Source organism: Grampus griseus (genome assembly GCF_964374135.1).
Source record: "Grampus griseus genome assembly, chromosome: X".
NCBI classification, from domain to species: domain Eukaryota; kingdom Metazoa; phylum Chordata; class Mammalia; order Artiodactyla; family Delphinidae; genus Grampus; species Grampus griseus.
The window spans coordinates 43,437,661-43,457,991 of NC_138999.1; the positions used below are offsets into that span (position 1 = coordinate 43,437,661).

The window sequence follows — 20,331 nt, forward strand, 5'->3', positions numbered from 1 at the left end:
AGAGACAGAACAATGTAACAGAGTAGAGAGTTCAGAATTAGACCCACACAATTATGGCTGTTTGATTTTTGAGAAAGGTGCAAAAAATTCAGTGATAAAAGCAGTCTTTTTTACTATAATACATGATGTTGGAACTGTTGGATATCCATATGCTAAAGAATGAACCTTCACCTAAACCTCATTCATTATACAAAAATTAACTCAAAGTGAGTCATAGATCTAAAATTAAAACATAAAGCTATAAAACCTTTAGAAATCAATGTAAAAGAAAATCTTTGTGACATAGGGTTAAATGGGGGTTTCTGAGCAGCAGCACCACTGACATTTTGGGCTTGATAATTCTTTGTCATGGAAACTTTGCTGTGCATTGTAGGATATATAGTAGCATCCCCAGCCTTTACCCATGAGAGACCAGTAACACCATGCCCCGTAAGTCATGACAACCAAAAATGTATCCAGACTTTGCCCAATGTTCCTGGGGACAAAGTCCCCCCTGGTTAAGAACCACTGAGTTGGAGAAAGAATTTTTAGATATAATGCAAAAACGCACAGTCCATAGAAGAAAAAAAATGATGAATTGTTATTTTTATAAAAATGTAAAACTAGGGACTTCCCTGGTGGTCCAATGGTTAAGACTCCACACTCCCAGTGCAGGGGGCATGTGTTTGATCCCTGTTTTGGGAACTAAGATCCTGCATGCTGCATGGCGTGGCCTAAAAAATAAATAAATAAAATGGAAAACTTCTCCTCTGAAAGATATTGTTGAGAGAATGAAAAGACAAACTATGGATTGGCAGAAGATATTTCTAAATCATATATCTGACAAAGAATTTGGATCCAGGATATTTAAAGAATTCTGAAAACTCAACAATAAGTAAATGAAAAACACAATTACAAAAGAGAGAAAAGAATTTGCAGCCATTTTACCAAAGAGGATTTAAGTATGACAAATAAGCCCATAAAAAGATGTTCAACATCATTAGCTATTAGGGAAAAGCTATGATGAGGTATCACTAAACACCTATTAGAATGGCTAAAATAAAAATTACTGAATTCCAAGAGCTGGTGAAGATGTGGAGCAAGTGGAACTTTCCAAGCATTGCTGGTTTGGATGCAAAATGGTACAGCAACTATGGAAAATAATTTGGAAGTTTCTTATCAAGTTAAACACGATTTTACCATATAATCCAGCAATCACACTCCTGGGTATTTATCCTAGAGAAGTGGATACAATAACCTGGATATGAATGTTCATAACAGCTTTATTCATAATTGCCAAAAACTGGAAACAACTTAAAGGTCCTTCAATGGCTAAATGGATAAACAAACTGGTAGATCAATACAATGGAATGCTATTCAGCAATAAACAGAACAAACTGTTGATCACAAAACAACAGAAGAACCTCAAAGGCATTATGCTGAGTTAAAGAAGCTTGCCTCAAAAGGTTACATATTCTATGACATTCATTCCTTAAACTATAAGGATGGAAAAATAGATCAGTGGTTAGAGGTAGGGTTAAGGTGTAGCTATAAAGGAATGATATAAAGGAGATTAATGGGATAGTGGAAACTTCTGTATCCTGGTAGTGGTGGTGGTTACATGAATATCTACATGTGTTAAAATTCATTGAATTATACACCAAAAGAAAAAAAAGCAATTTTATCATATGATAATTTAAAAAACAGACAAGTTCAATTCTGATGGTACTTTACTAGCTTTATAGGATGTAGTCTAAACTTCTTAGCAGGAATTACAGGGCCCACCCTGGTGGTAGCTCCTCAGAAATAGGGCTGTTTCCCTCATAAAGCATAAGAATGTTGTTTTTATGGAGGTAGACTGTGGTCCTGAAGGTCACAACTGTTTTGTCTCTAAGTAAGAGACAGTTTTTAGTATTGGAAAGTCGAGGATTTAGAATATCTGAGTTCTCACACTGGTGTAGCATTTTGTGGAATCCTGGTCTAGTACAGCCTCAGTTGCCTCCCTATTAAATGTGACAAATAACTGGTTCCCTCAGGGTCACTATTAGTAGGGCAGAAACTGAACCACTTTCAATCCCAGGCCTAGCCAATTTTGCATCTGAACAGAACACTCCTTCCCACTTCAACCTTTATGGAAGGGAGAGGAGTATGTGATGTATGGTTTAGGGGAGCAGATTGTATTGTCGAACGTTTTTCGAGGTACTTTTTGCATGTATGCATCTAGTTAGCAATCTGGGTTGTACTCTACCTCAGTTCTCCTCCCCTGTAACTAATTCATTTCATTGGAATCTGGATCCTGCAGAGAGTTGGCTTCTAAAACAAATACAGTGGCAGGTATTCCCCCATAGGATTGTCCTGAGTTGTTTCAGGTTTTAGAACTTTTTGTAGCAGCCCTTTCAGTGTTATGATCACCCTGATGGAGAGTCTTAGTTTGTGCTGCTGCTGTTCCCCACCCCTCGCCACCTGCCATCCCTACATGCATGTGGCTTGTTTAGAGCTTGGATGACAACCCAAGCCCACTCCCCATTTCCACCACCATTCAACTCCTCCCATGCTGAGGTAAATGATGAGACACTGGTGTTGATTATATTTATCCATTTATTAAAATACTTTAAGAAGCAAAACTTTATTAACTTTGAAGACTGGTGTTCCATTTTGTGGGGAGGAGGAATAGGCACACTTTGTGGACCTTTTCTTTCTGCTTTTTCCTGTTACCCCATAACTACCCCAGTTTCCTCCCCCAGTCAGCCCCTGGCCCTGCTGCTTACTTGCAGGGGTCTCTGAGGAAACAAAACAAACAAAAAAACAGATTAAAGATTAGCAGACAAGTAGACAAATGCAATTCCACAAACCATAAAGCCAATCAAGGTCCTTTACAGGATGGAATGGTGCTAATGGGTTTGGTTGTTTTGGTATTAGTTTCTACTTCTTATGAAATTAAAATTCTTCTACTTGTGTCCTGAGGGAAGATGACATTAACCCCAACTGTTTCTTCTGATCAACTTTAACCTAATTTATTAAATTGAAAATGTCTTCCTTATTCTTCCCTTGCCCCTTTAGACAAAACACAGGCCCTTTTCCGGTGAGGTGAATGATAGCTGCTGACCTCCTGTAGTATTGACACCAAAAGCAGATGATGGCAGTCCAAATCCACTGGCATTCTCCTTCCCCACTGTTCTTCTTGCTAGGAATTGCCCATTCAATCAGTCCCTCAGAAAGTGCTCCAAAGATGCAACCAAACCCCAGAACTTTGGCTCTTGATGTCAACTTTGAACGTAATTGAGATGGATATTTGGTGTCTGGTCCCACCACCTGAACAATTATATTACTGCAAGTAGTTAACCATGAAGTCCTGAAAGGAGCTTATGCTTCCAGAGGATGGGCCACCTCCCTTGAGAAAGAGATCACCACTTCTTGCTTTGTTTTCAAGCTAGTATGTGCAAAAACAAGTGCTCAGCAAAGCTGTCTTCCTTGTTTTGGGAAACAACTGGTAACTAAGCAGTTTAGGAGGTAACCAAGGGATTTAGCAAGCCACACCTGCTCCTGGGCCTCATCCCCTATCAATTCTGCTCCATGAGTTGACTCCAGCCTCCAATCTTAGTGGTTTCATTCAATATCATTCTGATTCAGGGTGGGAGGATAGGGTAGGTAAAAGGGAATCCAGATGGTACAACAGAGCAAGAGTAGCATTACAACATACAAAGATGGATAGTAAGTCAGCAAAGTAAACACAAGAGATGGAGTACTATTACAGTTTACTGTCATTGGTGATAAAAATAATTACAAGACACAGCCCTGCTTAGGCACTGCCAAGTAAAAGCTACCCTCTCCCAGGACTTCCTTTTGTTTCCTAAAATTTGCTCATTTGGAAATTTTTCATTTTGAAAAAGGCTCTTCTGAAAAATATGCAACTTGGTTCCCAACTCTGTGAGTGAACGTGTGTGCAGCTGTTAATGTGTGCAGCCACGGAGGAGCCAAGTTGGGCTGCAACGGTGACCTTATTGATTTGATCTAATACCTCCTCCTGGGAAGAAAGAGTAATACGGAGAAAGCCAAAGACACAGCAACAGCACATTCCCCACTTAAGTACATACAGTAAGTTAACATATTCTGATGCTTAAATAAGTTTTAAATGTTTTCTCTCAATGTTTTTCCATTAACTTTCTTCCCTAGTTGTAGAGCTAGGACATTTTTGTTTGTTTGGCACAGCAATCAGACGTCTGGGGACTATCCCCTTGTTAGTATTTTTCTCCTCACCCCTGCAGAGGTGGAACACAGGTGGCTGGTTTAAGTGGGCTAGGCTGGTGGAGTTCCAGAGTTGAGAACCAGTGCTTAGAGTTGGATTGTGCACCTCGATAAACCAGCGATTGGACTGAGTCAGGTAATTGAGCACGCTAAGTTTTTCTGAGAAGTAGGGAGAGGCCAGTTTCCTGGCTTTCTGTTGATAAATGGGAAGGGACACTTACTCAAAGGTATAAGTTGAGGGTGGGTGGGGATACAAGGCAGACATGAGAGAACCCCTGGAGAAATACTGGAGTTTGATTAGATTTGCCTGACTGGGCGCAGGCATTCAAAAAAATGCTAATTGGGATCTGGAACAATTTTGGCCTGGTTTGTTTTCATGAGAAATTTGGAAGAAGAACCATGGGAGAAGCAGAAGCTTTTAGCCTCCATTTTCCCAGGGTCATGTTCTTTCTGGTCACTTTGAATGTCCCTCTGTACTCAAGGGAAAGGAGCAAGAAGGGAGATTCAAAAGTGATTTGGGGACTTAACCAACAGCCTGCCCAGAAGATGCAGGCCAAGATGGAGCTTGTGGGGAAGGGCCTAGGCTGTGACTTGATTGTCAAGCAGTCCTTAGCTCAGACATCTGAGTCACAGAGCTCAAGGCCTGGTTGCTCCATATAGTGTTTATTGGGGAAGGGGACAGCACAGGTTGGGCAGTTGCTGATGTAGAGTCCAGGACAGATAGAGCGAAAAAGGCAGCATGCCAGCTTAGCCCCCTTCTCTAGGGCATTGGTGTTTTTGTTCCCCTTTCTGTGGCCTGGCTCAGAATTTTAAGGGGGCATCAGAATCAGCTGGGCCATAGGTAGATCCCAGCCACTTCTAAGACACTGAAAATGCACCAAAAGATTAGAAGCTCCACCAAGAACTAGGGCAGTTGGTAGAGGCATATGTGTGTGTAGGGTAATGGGGGTGGAGGATGGGATCAGGGTGGGGAGGGATTCCTGGGTTAGCACAATAAATTATAGGGTCATTTAGAGGTCGAGTTGTATTTTCAGTTCTTAAAAATATATATATATATATTTATATATATACATCTTTATATGTCTCTATACATAACTATACTGCAGCACAGCAGCAAAACATTTAGTTTAAAAATCCAGCAAGAATGCAGGCAAACACTCCATGGAGGCATGCAGGCTAGGATCAAGGCAGTAGGAAGGGAGCCTGTATGGTTGCCATAGGGGTGAGTTCCAACCAATGGGCCCACCCAGCCACCAGAGCACCACCTGGACATGTGCAAAGACATACATGCGCACATGGAAAAACAGAAAGGGTTTGCAGAGAGAGCAGTCACCACAAGAAAAGATTTCACATGGTCATTGTAAGAGGCAAGTGGACAAGCCCCCAGGACCTAGTTCTCATCTTAATAGGCCAACTAGGAGAGACCTTCTGAAGTCACAAGTTGCAATTGACAGGGATTGGGGGAGAAACACCACCAAGCCTGGCTGTCCTGACCCCTCTCCTCATCTCCCTGAGAGTATTTCTTTCATTCATTCCCTAGCATCAACAGTTTCTCTGCCAGTCAGAGAAAAACATTCCCCAACTCCCTGAAAAGGTGAACTCCCTTGAATCTTTTGTAGATCCCAGGCCATTCACAAAAAGCTTAGTTCAATTAAATACTGTAGTTGCTCAAGATGCACGAAGAGAAGGAGAACTGAACAAGACAACTCGGAACAAGAATCTTTGGCCAATGAGAAAATGTAAACCTCTAAGGAGACCTGATTGAGTCCAGGAAAAAAATGTATTAGTGTAAAGAATTGGAGGATCTTTCTTGGTGGTGCTCATGTTTGTTCTGAAATAATTTAGTCTAGGCTGTATTGAGGTTTCAAGAGTTTTTAGTAGAATCCTAAATGTTGTGAGTTCTCCTTCCAGCTTTCAAGGGTTATAGTTGAGATCCTGATGGTGTTGGAGGATCATCATCTTTTGCTTCATCTTCATGATGTCTGCGGTGCCACAAATTTCCTTTATAGAAAAAAAGCAAGTATAGAAATAATGAGGTTAGCACATTGCCAGATGCCTAAATTTATGGATGCTAAAGAGAGCAAAGAGTCCTTTAGGAGACAGACTGGTTTGTTCCTATTGTACCAACCATTTTTAAACCACCTTAGAAAACCAGCTGATGTCATGCAAGCCAAACACAAATAGGATGAGTTCTCAGAACCTGATAATCCATGAAACTGCTATTGACCCTTTCAGAGTCTTCAGAAAGACTCTCAAGCACCATGGGTCTCCCAACTGGCAGATTCTTAGGGACTCAAACCAGTTGGACCAAACATAACTTGGTCCAGGAGATTCTCTCTTGGCATCTGTATGAAGTCTCAGTTCCTCAAAAAACAAAACAAACTGCCACCCTCCATCCCTTTCCCCCCATCTCAAGCTTCCAGGTCATCTAGGCTCAGAATTTAGGAGAGACGATTGACATCAGAATTGGCATAGCCGACAATTCTAAGGGAACCTTCTTTTGAGCCCCACTGATATATCAAGAACATTTAAGTCCAATTCTGAAGAAGGGGTGGAACCAAAATTCAAATAATGAAACAAATTTTGCATTTCCAGGGATTTACTATAACAGATAAAGAATAAGAGTGTTTAGATAGGTCGTGGAACCTGTTCCTGACCCTGTAGGTGCCCAGCACTGACACCCCCAACCCATCTCAAATAATAGTGCTTTCTGGAGCAGGACCAAAAGCTTGTAGTTGTATTTGACTGGGAAATAGATCTAAATATGACTGTTTTGCCATACTTTATCCACTGAGGAAAGGAATGGGTCAAGCAGAAAGGTACTGGCTGTTTTCATTTTTCTCTTCAGCTGTTTATATCACAGAGATCACAAAGCAAGGTTGCCTCTCAGGTTCTCTCCCTGTCAGTATCCATATATCACTTTCTTTTTTTTTTTAAGGAGCTTTTTTTTCTTTTTCTTTTTTTTTTTTGGTGTACCGTGTGGCATGCGGGATCTTAGTTCCCCAACCAGTGATCGAACCCGTGACCCTGCAGTGGAACCGTGGAGTCCTAACCACTGGACAGCCAGGGAATTCCCTCCATATCACTTTCTAACTCACACCTTGTCCAAGAGACTGCTTGGCATCCCCTAAGGTTGGCTCCCAGCCGGCCACCTCCTCCATCACCACCATACCCGTGCACATTTCTAATGTGAGCTTGAGGTCTTTGGGAAGTACCCAGGCTGCTGGGGAATCCTTTATGACCTCGATGCCTGTGGGAGAAACTTACCAATAAAGCCCTGGATGCCTTGGCCTGATTTAGGTTTGTCTTCCTTTTCTGGCTTCTTCTTTCCCAATTTGGGGAACTTAACTTTCAATCCGAGGCTTCTACTGTCAGTATCTGAAGACTTTTCCTGGCAAACCACAACAAGAGGAAGGTCAAAATGTTAGTTGCCTAATAGTCAGAAACAATTCCTAGAGGCCTGGCAAGGTGGTGAACGAGGATGCTGCAAGAAGCAGGCAGATCTGCTATCTATCCAGGTATGGGAGATACCCCTACTCACTAGTCTTGTGCCCTAGAAGGCATCTGATCTTTACCAAGATCCTACTCTGTGCCAGGTACTTTGCTAAAAGCTTTAATAAATGATCTCATGTTAATAAATGCTCTTCTGAATTGCCTTTCAGAAGAAACCTAAAGGAAGGGCACAGGACCTTCCCTTGGAACCAAAGCTTTGGAAAGTCCAATAAATAATTGACTCTCATTCTGCTTTTCCCCACCAAAGTGGATCTGCGCCTTCTGTGGCCTTAAGGTGAGCAAGTTTGGTATCAAGTAAAAGAGCAACATCTTCCTGTCTTTCTTTCAATCTATTCTGCCCTTCTTTAGAGCCTCACTTCTTCATCTTTATGGAAATGCTGAAGTCCAGAAAAGAGATTATGCCCAGGCCAGGCAGACTCCCATATTGAGACCTCAGAGCATGGACTGTTTGCTTCATTTCTCTCAATATCCAGTCTGTTTGCCTAGGTCAGGAGCTTGGTGCAAGATAGCTGAACTGAGTAAGAATGGGGTGCTACAAGAGTGTGCTTCCTTTTCTGCATAACAGCATGTTTTTCTTCCCCAGGGGGCTACTGGTCAAGAGCAGCAAAAGCATATGAGAAAGTTATTAAATCCTTTAAGACCTAAATTTGCCTATGGCTTTTTCTCTTAAATGGTAGCCCAATTGCTGCACTAGTCCAAACATGCTTGTATGGCTTGCTCACATGCATATAACTGGTGTATGAAGCCAGAAAACAGGCATAATGAGTAGGAGAACCAAGTATTCCTACAGGTTGAAGTGAGCAGTTCCATGGCGGAGAAATTTAAAGAAAAACCCTGTCAGACCGTAAAAGGTATAATTTACCTGGTGGTAGGTGGACATCTTTGAGTCATTTGATTTATGAAATGGGACTATTTTTCAATCTCAGGAGAGCACTCAGAATTGTCAAAAAATGATGACATCCCCACAGCTATATTATAGCCACAGCTGCCATGCTTGATTTTCTTTTAAGCCACACACCTGCTAGGGGAAAGCATTGAGATAGCCTACTTTCCTCCCAGAGTGGGAGGGACAGAAAGCAGCAAGGAGAGGTGATATTTGGTAGATTTAACCACCAGTATGGCCTGGGCACCAACCATTTAGAACAGATGTTGGCTGTAAACACCTCGTATTGGCCATAATGGTATGTACCAGACAAAATTCAGTCCCAGCAGCAGGTACTGAGCACGGGAGGGGAATTGCAGCCAGGAGAAAGGCACAGAAAAAGACCATTCTTGCTTATTCTCTCCCAATCTTCTGATACAGAGTGGTTCTTCTTTCTGGTTATGTTCTCATGGTCATCTAGTTTTTCAGTGTGCCTTGTCCTGTATACTTATGGTGAGGAGATGGGAGGAGGAGGCTCCATTGAACTCAAGCTGAAAGCCACTACTGGCCTCCCTATGCTACATCAGTCACTGTGTCCTGGCCCACACCGGAAGGCAAAGCACCAAGGAAGAATCCCTCTTCCCCTTTATTTCCCAATCCACAGGTCACATACCTCTGGAGAAAGGATTGAATTCATCCAGTCAATCTCAGATAGCTTTTCAAACTCCTTATTCATGGCATCCAGGGAAGTTTGCAGTGTGGCCTCATACTCAGCATTTCTCAGCTGGTGAAGACAGGAAAAAGAGTGAGTATCCAATGCTAAGCACCCTACCTTCATAGACTCTTGCCTTCTCCCCAGCTCCCAGTCCCTGCTAGTGGCCATGAGACCACAGTGTGCCAACTTATATCTCCTTTGGCTCATGGTGTCGGTGGAAAGTATAGCCAGCTCTTTACTTTCTCAATAGGGAGATCCAGGAGACAACCAGACAGTGATGCTTTCCTTAGGGCTTGGTGTGCTCACAGTTTGGCAAGCAGAGAGGCCCTTTGACCACTATCAATTAATGCTGAAGTTGTACCCCTACAGCTTAGGGTCCAGGATAAGGGTCCTACCCTTGACCCTCAAGCCCCTGGAGACACCCAAGTGCCCCCCTAATAATAGCTACCAATTTTTGAGCAAATACTATATGCCAGGCACTGTGCATACATAGTTTCATTCCATCTTCCCAATAGCTTGATAATACCTTACAAAGTACTATTGTTCTCATTTTATAGGTGGGAAAACAGACTCAAAGAAGTTTAGTGCTCAAGATCACATGACTAGACAGAAACCCAGATCTATTCAACTCTATAGCCTACCCTCTACACCACACCATTCCAGAAAGGGTATGTGGGGTGGCCAGATGCTGGGGTGGGGGGAATCTTTATTACACAGTTACCATAATTTAAAGGCTACTTTGTGAAGCAAGGGGAGGGCTAGAGAGAGATTGGCTCAAATTTTCCCTTCCTGGCAAAGAGGGTCTGCCTCCCCAGGCTGTGCTTTTAGCCCCTAGCTATTCACTCTTAGTGAATGATGGCTTGTCCCATGGGTTTAGGAAACAAAGCTCAAGCATTCCCTAGTAACCCCCAGCACCCACAGGATGAACTCTGTATGCTCCATGGGAGAGTTAAAATAGATTATTCTGGGACCATCTCCAACTCAGAAGAACCAAGTTCTAAACCAACAACATAAGTGAGATAGTTCATGTTCCATTAAATAGTGAGCTGGGAGAACAGATGCATGCTGATATCATCAGCTCTGACACGCTTTCCAGCCCACCTACTTTGGCTTCATCTCTCCTCTCTGGCATGTGCTCTACTTTCAGTCTGGCACTTATGTAGCTTCTTGCTGTGCATGGGCCAGCCTTAAGTGGAATCCTGCTGTCTGTCACAAATGGGTGACAGGTGAATGAGCGAGGGATGGGATTGGAGGTTATGACCAATCAGGATGGGATATGAGAGGGGAACAAGTCATGTTGTCAAATAATCTCTTGCTTTTGCTTTACAACGAATGATTTAGGACAGTACGGAGTAGCCCGGATGCACAGGACACGTGTGTGTACATGGTGGTGGGACGGGGAACAGTGGTGTCAAGTAGAAATGGCCATCACTTCAAGATAAGGGGGAAAGGGGCAGGGATTCTTAGGGGCATACTTACCAGCAGTGCTCAAAAGGGATTTGATAGCCAAACCCAAAACCACAGAGAAGAAAGAGGAATTGGGGTCTTAGAAAATGATTCCTAATCATAATAGAAGAGGAATAAAATGGCTTCCTAATGACTTCCTATTTGGCACCTAGAGACTCGGCCTCTGAAAAATAGTATATGGTTGGGCCTGAATCTTATGCTCTGTTCTCTTGTCCTTCTGGCTTCAATAGAGACCTTGTTCAGGACTCTTCTCTGAGATAAATGTGCAAACTGACTCAGGGGACTTTGTTACTCACTTCCTGGTTTCTGTTCTAACATCACTAAGCCAGTTTGCCACATAAGGGAAGTGGGAGTTACTGGGTGGGATTTTCTTCATCAAAAGGCTACATCCCGGGCTTCCCTGGTGGTGCAGTGGTTGAGAGTCCGCCTGCCGATGCAGGGGACATGGGTTCGTGCCCCGGTCTGGGAAGATCCCACATGCCGCGGAGCGGCTGGGCCCGTGAGCCATGGCTGCTGAGCCTGCGCGTCCAGAGCCTGTGCTCCACAACGGCAGAGGCCACAACAGTGAGAGGCCCGCGTACCGCAAAAAAAAAAAAAAAAAAAAAGGCTACATCCCTCTCCCAACACTGACTGTTCTCCTCCTTCAAGGGGAAGAATAACAACATTCAAATGAAATAAGCCTGGACTTCCCCGGTGGTGCAGTGGTTAAGAATCTGCCTGCCAATGCAGGGGACATGGGTTTGAGCCCCGGTCCGGGAAGATCCCACAAGCCGCGGAGCAACTAAGCCTGTGTGCCACAGCTACTGAGGCTGCATGCTGCAACTACTGAAGCCTGCATGCCTAGAGCCCATGCTCCACAAGAAGAGAAGCCACCGCAATGAGAAGCCTGTGCACCGTAATGAAGAGTAGCCCCCACTCGCCACAACTAGAGAAAGCCTGTATGCAGCAACAAAGACTCAATGCAGCCAAAATAAATAAATAAAATAAGAATAAATTTTAAAAAATGAAATAAGCCTTACATCCATGCCACCTCTATGATATGGCCTTTCTGGAGATACATGGTCATTCTTAGCAGCCGTTTGCACCCAGGTCTCGTTTGGATGTGTGTATGTGTGTGTGTGGGTCCTTACCAGGTTCTATATTAAGTATGATATGTGCTCAATTTGGGTTGTTGGCTGGCACAAACCAATTTTCATGACCCCATGAGCCTCAAGAAATCCTGAGTGGCAATAAGAGGCCAAGCTCCCATATTTCCTGCTGCCCAAATTGGCAAGGCCATTTAGCTCTGCCTATATATAGAAGGTACTTCTGTTGCTGTCGCTGAAGGCTGAAAGACTCTAGCCTGGGGCTCAGATGCTGGGACAGCCTGGCCTGACTGCCTTAACCACTCTTCCACCTGTGCAGTGTGCCAGTTAGATGTGCAAATGGAAAGGGGGAAGTGGCTGCACTTCTTGCAAAAATCAACTCAGAGGCCCCTCTTCAAATAAACCTTAATTAGATGAGAGGCAGAACAGTACCTTCCTAGGGGCCTTAGCAGCAAACCTAAAGTGGAGTAGTCATGATCAGTTGACTCATTAAAGCACACTCACCAGGTGTGCCTATGGGCTTTGCATTATGAGAAACAGCAACTCTTCCTGTAGCTCAAAAACTGAGCCTCAGTCCATTTTCCCTAACACTAATAAAATCTACCATCTGTCAAGCTGCTAGGAAGAGCTAGGCACATAATATACAGTAGTTTGTTTAATCCTCACAACAACCTGGATAAGTAGAGATTTTAATTCCTATTTTGTAGGTAGGGAAACTGAGATCCAGAGAGGTGAAGTTACCTCACGTACCTACTGTTATGGATTCATTTGTGTCCCCTCCAAAAAGATATCTTGAAATCCTAACCCTCAGTACCTCAATTTTTTGGAAATAGGGTCATTGCATATGTAATTATTAAGATGGGATCATTGGTCTGGTCTGGACTCTGGAGTAGGGTGGGCCCTGATCCGGTAAGACTGGTATCCTTTAAGGAGATGGCCATGGGAAGACAGAGAGACACAGGGAGAGCACCATGTGAATATGGAGGATTGGAGTAATGCATCTACAAGCCAAGGAACACAGCAAAGATTGCCAGCAAGTCACCAGAAGCTAGGAAGAGGCAAGGAAGGATTTCCCTACAGGTTTCAGAAGGAACATGGCCCTGCTGACACCTTGATTTCAGGCTTCTAGCCTACAGAACTGTGAGACAATAAAGTTCTGTTGTCCTAAGTCACCCAGGTTTTAGTACTTTGTTACAGCAGCCTTAGGAAACTAATATAGCTAGTAATGGGCAGATTTGGGATTTGAACTCAGAGACCCCCAACTTTCCCCACTATTCCTTACTGTCTTTCCACATGGTGAGAGACGTATGTGGAAACTTGGGAGATGCAGAGCAGCTCAAAAGAGCTCACCCTTTTCTACTGAAACTATATGAGGTATGATGAGAAAACGCTGCTTTTGTTTGGCCTAGTCTGGACCCAAGAGACATTTGCCAAAGGAGATAGACTTTTCTTCAAGGATATGGTAGTCCCTATAGATTCGCATAACTTATAAAGTGACACGATCAATGACAACTCTGGGTGAAGATGACACAGCAGGGACTGCCAGGTAAGCACCTGGCCAAAATGCTCCTACATGTCTTCCAATGCTCTAGAACCAAGCACAGGCTGTGACCAAATTCAGATGGGATACTTTGCCCTCCCTGTTCCAACCCCATCCACTCACCAAGTTTTCATCCAGGAAAGCTTTGGTGTCATCGTAGAGCCCTTTAAGACTAAATGTAACATCTACTGCATCATTTCTGGTTAGAGTCTGAGAGGAGAAGAAAGGAAAAGAAAGGAAGGGAAAGGACAAAGACAGAGGAGTTGTTGGTTAGTAAGCATGCAGCTGGCTTCTCTGTGGGAGGGTAGGAGCAGGCTAGTAGGATGTGGCTATAAGTGAAAAAGTAATATTCACAATATAGCACAACTAGTAGTTCAGCATGGGCACCAACCAGTCAAAACTGATGCCAGCTATCAACTACCAGTACAGCTGTATTGGTGTGTTGTATGCTGTGGCACAGCACAACTTGGCATTTGGCATCACTGATTGAGTGCTATGGGTATAGGGAAACAGGGAATATGCAAACTAGATAGTAAGTTTGAGGCCACTTGTTGCCACTAGGCTGAAGCCACCTTTCCCATGGTACATGAAGTTAGGCCTAACCATCTGTCTTCTTGAAACTCCAGGCCTGGAGCTCCAGGCCTCTTCCAACTAAGATCCGGCCCCAAATAAATAGGTAACCTACATTTTGGGAGGCCCTGACCCTGTATGTGGCCCTTTTGTATTGTTTGCCTAGCACTAAAGTTACTTTTTAAAAGCATCACTTAAAAATCTTCTGCCAGTGGGTAAAGTCACAGGATGGCACATTTAACATCAAGAATCTAATCTAGACCTTCCCCACGAGAGGAAAACCAAGGCAGCCTGGAGCACAAGTTTCAATGACAAGTGTCACCTTAACAGGTTATATAGGGATCCTCCTGGAATGAGGAAGGGCCTAAGCCAAGTTCCTCTCCATTCTCAGGCTATTTCTCCTTGAGGCCAGTGTGGTAGATAGCTATCAGGCGGATGAAATCTGCTATGGGATTCTCCCAGTAACCACTCTGGACCAGTAACCATTCTCCCAGCAACCATTCTCCCAGTAACAAGTCAAACAATATCTGCCTCCCCCTCTACTCTATCCATCAGTTTCCTGCCATGTCATTTGCCCAGTTTCTCTACCCAGCCTCCAGCTCCCCTTCCTTCCCTTTCCTATTTGGTTTGACTCCTTTCCTTCATCTGCCGCTTCCCCCCTTACCTCAATGGGAGTGCAGGAAGCTGCACCTGCCTCATTGCTACTGTCTTGGTTGTAAAATATATCATTCAGGATGTTAGCACTGGCATTCACAGAATCCATGAGGACAGACACATGCTGGTGGACCTTACTCAGGTCAGTAAGTCTGTAATAAAGCAAGGACAGATAAATGAGTCTAGAGTTCTGAAGGATGTCTGGCCTGAGGTGCTGGTGAGGGTTGGGATTAAGGGTAAATTGTATTCTTTACTCTCTCCTGTTATTTCTTCTCATTTCTAGGGAGCCACCTATGCCAGAAAATGTTTCTACTCTTCTCTAGCTATTCACTTTTGTCCATCCTTGTCTCACCAGAATTAGATACTGGGTGCTTTGGGAGAGTGGGAGGCTAGAATAGAGGAAGGAGCTGACTCCAGAAACTCTAAGGCCCTCCTGATATTTAAGGGCAAGGATAAGCATTTTTAGTCCTGTTGGGTCTGGGGCAGCAAGAGGAGATCAAAATTTATCTCTGGGCCTAATGGTAGAGGTCCAAGCTGGCTTACTGCTGACCGCAAAGACTATTTCCTACCTAGAATGTCAGAGTCCCTGTCAATCCTCAGAGCTCTGAGCAATACTCCTTTCTGAGGCCAGGCTCTCCAGTAGCCAATAGATACAAGTTGGCTTCTTCTCCCTATCTCTTCTTGGGATTCCCAGCCCTGTATCTGGGCCAGTCCACTTACCTGCTGATGAGGTTTTCTGCAAGCTGAGCTAAGTGCTGCATCTGGGCATACTCCTCATCAGAGAGGCTATCTTGAGATTCCTGGGAGTCCAGCTGGGGTTGAGAGGCAGCCTGGATTTCAGAATGCTTGCACTTCCACATTTTCATTGAGTTCTCAAAGTCCTGGCGATAAAGACAGTGGCAGAGCCTAAAGATTGCTGTAGCTAAGACGGCATGTGACAGATCTGTGAGCCTGATATTTGTGGGTACTGTGGGGAAAGGGGAAAGAGGGCCTCATCCATTCCCCCATACACCTATCTCCACACCCATACATCTGTCCAACATTTTATTCAATGTCTCTTTCATACTAAGCAGTTTTAGTTTTTTGTTGTTGCTGTCGTTGTTGCTGTTACCATGCCAAGTCTTGGGACAACATACTTGAATCAGACAGATGTCTGCCTTCCCGAAGCTCCTATAGGTAGGTATCATGACCAATAAGAAAGTGGAGCCCTTTTCAGCTCCCTTCTTTGCTAAATCTAGGCAATATATTCTGATGGATTTTAGAGCTAGACATATCTCATTTAATTTTGAATTGTGCTTCTGTCATTGACTAGTTGTGTTACCTTTAGCAAAGTATTTAACCTCTCTGGTCCTCATTTTCCTCACCTATAAAATGGAAATAAGTGTATCTACCTCATAGGATTGTTGAGAGGACCTACTTGAGAGAATATATGTAAAGTGCCCAACACAAAGTAGGTAGCTTATAAACTAGACATCGCATCCCTTCTCTATTGCTGTGTCTATGGACTGTCCACAGGCCAGAGTGGAAGAAAGCCTCTAAGCATTGAACATCTGATTAATAATGGCTCCTTTCTAGCTTTAGGTGGTTTAGCTGAGGTGAGTGACATTTGTGAATGCAGTATTTTAAGACGCCTTAGAGGAACCTAAAGACCATATTCAATGAAGACTCTCTTGTTGAAGGGAGCAGATTTCTCCATAACCACCTGAGGCCTTTAACTCTGTGCAGTGGAGGGAGGAGTACAACTTTGTGGAAAACTACAGAAGGGAGCTTCTTGTCTCACTCTCTTGGACAGTGCTTTGCAAGTGTCTATGTATATCAGAATGTCTCAGGGAGCTTGTCTGCAAATGCAAGTTCCCAGGAAATACCCATCTCCATTCTGATGCAGTGGGCCTGTGTGGGGCCCAGGAATGTGCATTTCTAACAAGCACCCAAGGTGACTCTGAGATAAGTATTATGCAGACCTCTCTTTAAGGAATTCTGCCTGACTGGAAGTATTCAGTACTCAAGTGATAGCTATAGATGAGACAACGTAGGAGCCCCAGATGAGCCTTTCCCTTCTTACCCGATCTCTTGTCAGCATCTGGGCAGTGTTCTTGTATCTAATCTTGATAAGGCCTGGCCTCTGAACCCAGGCCTCCCCATCCACCTGCACTGGGATACCTTCTTCACCATCGATGGTTATCATCACCTCACGGCACTGCCAGAGAAGAGGAGGAGGGAGAATGGGGGAGAAAAATGAGGTAACGACTGTAGACCAATCTGATAATCTCACAGTCATGGCCAAATGTGTATCTGAACAGGACTGGCAAAAATGTGAATCAGATTGTCCCAGGGAGGAAACACATGTTTGCTATGGGCTTTTTGCTCCTTTGGTCCCTACCACCTCTGTTTCCAACTTCAGCCAGTACCTTGCTTCCCACCAGATAACCTGCTCCCTCCACCCTGTCATTCTTATACCTGGCTAATTCCTGAGACTACCCCACATCCTGGATTGTAGCCACAGAGCTCAAACCCTTTCTGTTGCCCACCAGGCCCGTGCCTACCTGGGCGATGCGATGATGATGCAGGTTGATGATACGGGACATTGCCATCTGTACAGAACCAAAGATTGCCACTACCTCTAGCTTCCCATCATCTATCGCAGGAGCCTCATATTCCTGAGGAGGAAGAACTGTGTCACACATCTCACCCTTGAGAAACCACACCTTGCCTATCACAAGCAGGTATGCTTTGAAAGCTCCTGGTGAGAATTTTTCTAGCTAATGAAGAGTGGAGAAACTACTATATTATTAAAAGGAGAAGAAGGTGGTCAGGAAGCCAACTTGGGAAAAGGGCACTGAGATAAAAACTCAGTCCCTTTTGAGATCACAACTCTTAACTGGTTCTCTCCCTGTCCAATCTAGCATCATAAATCCCCAAGGCCAGTCCCACTGGTCTCATGGCCTTCTTGGGTGAGCTCAGATGAAAGGATTCATGGCCAATTTCTCAGGAGATTTTATTGACAGACCTCCTTAGAGAAAAGGGCATGGCCTAGGTAACCTTTCAAGGATCTTTCAAACGTGAGGAATGGAAAATTCAAAGTCCAGGCAACACCGAAGAATTTATCTGATCCTGAGGTTTTTGGTTGATTCTTGTGCTCTGGGGTGGTAATTGCCTTAAAAAAAAAAAAAAAAAAAACCTCATCATACAGCTGCTGCCAATAAAGATCCCCAGCCCACCTCCTCTTCCCCTACACTCCAGTCAGTTCAACTCTCCTTTCTGATAGACTTTAGAGGGGTCAAGCCTTTCTTCCTCCCTGTTCCTTGTTCCATACTCACTGTGGTAGCTGTGCTGCTTCCCCAAAAGTTGACACCTCCAGCATAGCTGGTAATGTTGAGCACTACAATGCCTTGCAGGTTTGGCAAGGAGATGGCTTCTCCATCACACTGAAAGAAAAGAGTAGCCCTTATTGGCTGGCTCTTCAGATACCAATGTGAAGGGCCATTTACAGAGATGGGGGAAGGGCTCTGTCTTCCCTTCATGCTATTATTTTCTTATCCATAAAATGGAAATCTATCTTCATGATTTCCTACCATGAGCAATGAGTGAGGATCAGAGTTAAAGCTTGGGAAGGGGCTTCCCTGGTGGCGCAGTGGTTGAGAGTCCGCCTGCCGATGCAGGGGACGCGGGTTCGTGCCCCGGTCCGGGAAGGATCCCACGTGCCGCGGAGCGCCTGGGCCCGTGAGCTGTGGCCGCTGAGCCTGCGCGTCTGGAGCCTGTGCTCCGCAACGGGAGAGGCCACAGCAGTGAGAGGCCCGCGTACCGCAAAAAAAAAAAAAAAAAAAAAAAGCTTGGGAAGAACTAAGGATATAGAGGAAAGTTGATTCCCAGGGTCATGATATTTCCTTTCTTCATGCCCAGGAAGGATCACCCTCTTTTCCACTAACCTCCAGGTGCACTCGTTCTTCCAGTTTCCTGTAAGAGCGCTGAAAAAGTTCCTTGCTTCCCAGAAGGCCATACCACATCTTGTTCTTAAGGCGGCTACTACAGGGAGATAAAGGTAGTCAGAGGGTGAATAATATAAAGATAAGTGGATGAAGAAAAGTAAGAGGAGACACCATCTTATTCGTCAAGTGCCTTCTTATAGAGAGGAGTCATGTTTAATGGTAACTGGACACAAGAGGGAATGCTAGGATAGTGTAACTGGTATCCTTATGCAAACACCAGCTGCAATGGGTTCCTGGGTCTCCTTGAGGCATCAGCATCCCATTGATTTGTCATTTTTCCTTGCTTCTGATATTGGTTCAGGCTTGGAAGAGACAGGCTATATTTAGAAAGTAAGGCTCATAAAAAGCTGTGAGCATAACTGGCTAGTACACATCAGCTACCCTGGCAAGTGCCACTCTGGGAGCTCAAGATTTCAGCCACTTGGAATCAATTTCATTTGAAACATGTGACTCTTAGACTGCAGTTTCTTTGAAGCATAACTTTTCTGGCAAAGTGGAGGGATTTCCAAGACCTGTATGTTAAACACTTAATTCAATGCTACAGAATAGAAATAAGCTTACTAGGAAGACTGTAGAGTAGGAGCCAGTGGAGAGAATATGGGACAGGCAAGGATATCAGGAGACTTGTGGTGGAGGTGGGAAGGACAAGGTCCTGTTGACTGTAGAGTCTCTGATAAAAACAGGCAGGGTACTTAACAATCACTATAAAGGCTGGATAGAATTTACTGTGAGCTTTTAAAGTACAGCCACAGAAATGAGCCACCACAGGGCGTGGGTTTTGAAACGTAAGAAGCCTAGCACATAGCACAAAATTATTTGCACTCTGTTTTAAACCATAAGTTCTCTGGGCACTTCAGTTTCCTTATCTATTAAAAATTGGAGTTTGGTTATATGGAAATGCAAAATACCTAGAACAACCAAAACAATTCTGAAAAAAGAACAAAGTTGGAGGACTTTCATCTCCCAATTTCAAAACTTACTATAAAGCTACAGTTATCAAGACAGCGCGGTGCTTGCACAGGATAGACACATAGATCAATGGAACATAGGTGAGAGTCTAGGAAAACAACCCTTACATTTAGGGTCAATTGATTTTCAACAAAGGTGCCAACACAATTCATTGGGGGAAAGGATAGTTTTAAAAGGTGGTGCTGTGGTAAATGGATATCCATGTGCAAAAAGAAGAACTCAGATTCTTACCTAATACCATATATAAAAAGTAACTCGAAACAGATCACAGACTTAAATGTAAGAGCAAAACCAAAAATTTTGGAAGAAAACAGCAAATTTTTAAGATCTTGGGTTAGGCAAAGATTTCTTAAACATGGCATCAAAAGCATGGTCTGTAAAAAAAAAATTGATCAATTGGAACTCATCAAAATTCAACACTTTTGTATTTCAAAAGGGACCGTTAAAAATGAAAAGACAAGCAATAATAACAAAAAAGACAAGCAACTGGGAAGCAATATTTGCAAGACACATCTGATAAAGTACTTGTTCCTCAGCCCAGGCCTGCTCTGAGAAAGAAGTTCTGGTGGCAGGTGGGCAGGGGGTGGTGATGATGGGTGGAGGGTGTGCTTCTTTTTACTCGTAATTTAAATTTACCACAAGAACTCTGAGGCTGCCTTAGTGTATGTCTGTAGCACAAAAGTACCGGAAGGTGCCAAGCAGACCAAACAAGATGGGGTAAAATCAGTAGGTCCTGGGGAACCAAG

General features: G+C 43.9%; 1 protein-coding gene across 1 annotated transcript in view; it reads right to left on the reverse strand.

The window, feature by feature from the left end:
- Positions 1 to 6,145: 6,145 nt before the first annotated feature.
- Positions 6,146 to 20,331, reverse strand: part of DGKK (diacylglycerol kinase kappa) — a gene marked incomplete at both ends in the record, with an annotated part of 159,759 nt that continues 145,573 nt past the window's right edge. Inside the window, 10 exons of the mRNA XM_082681869.1 lie at positions 6,146 to 6,225; positions 7,492 to 7,615; positions 9,273 to 9,383; positions 13,530 to 13,616; positions 14,641 to 14,782; positions 15,351 to 15,511; positions 16,693 to 16,827; positions 17,174 to 17,287; positions 17,948 to 18,055; positions 18,557 to 18,653. Of these exons, the coding sequence (XP_082537995.1) occupies positions 6,146 to 6,225; positions 7,492 to 7,615; positions 9,273 to 9,383; positions 13,530 to 13,616; positions 14,641 to 14,782; positions 15,351 to 15,511; positions 16,693 to 16,827; positions 17,174 to 17,287; positions 17,948 to 18,055; positions 18,557 to 18,653 (1,159 nt within the window). The remainder of the gene's footprint in view (positions 6,226 to 7,491; positions 7,616 to 9,272; positions 9,384 to 13,529; positions 13,617 to 14,640; positions 14,783 to 15,350; positions 15,512 to 16,692; positions 16,828 to 17,173; positions 17,288 to 17,947; positions 18,056 to 18,556; positions 18,654 to 20,331) is intronic.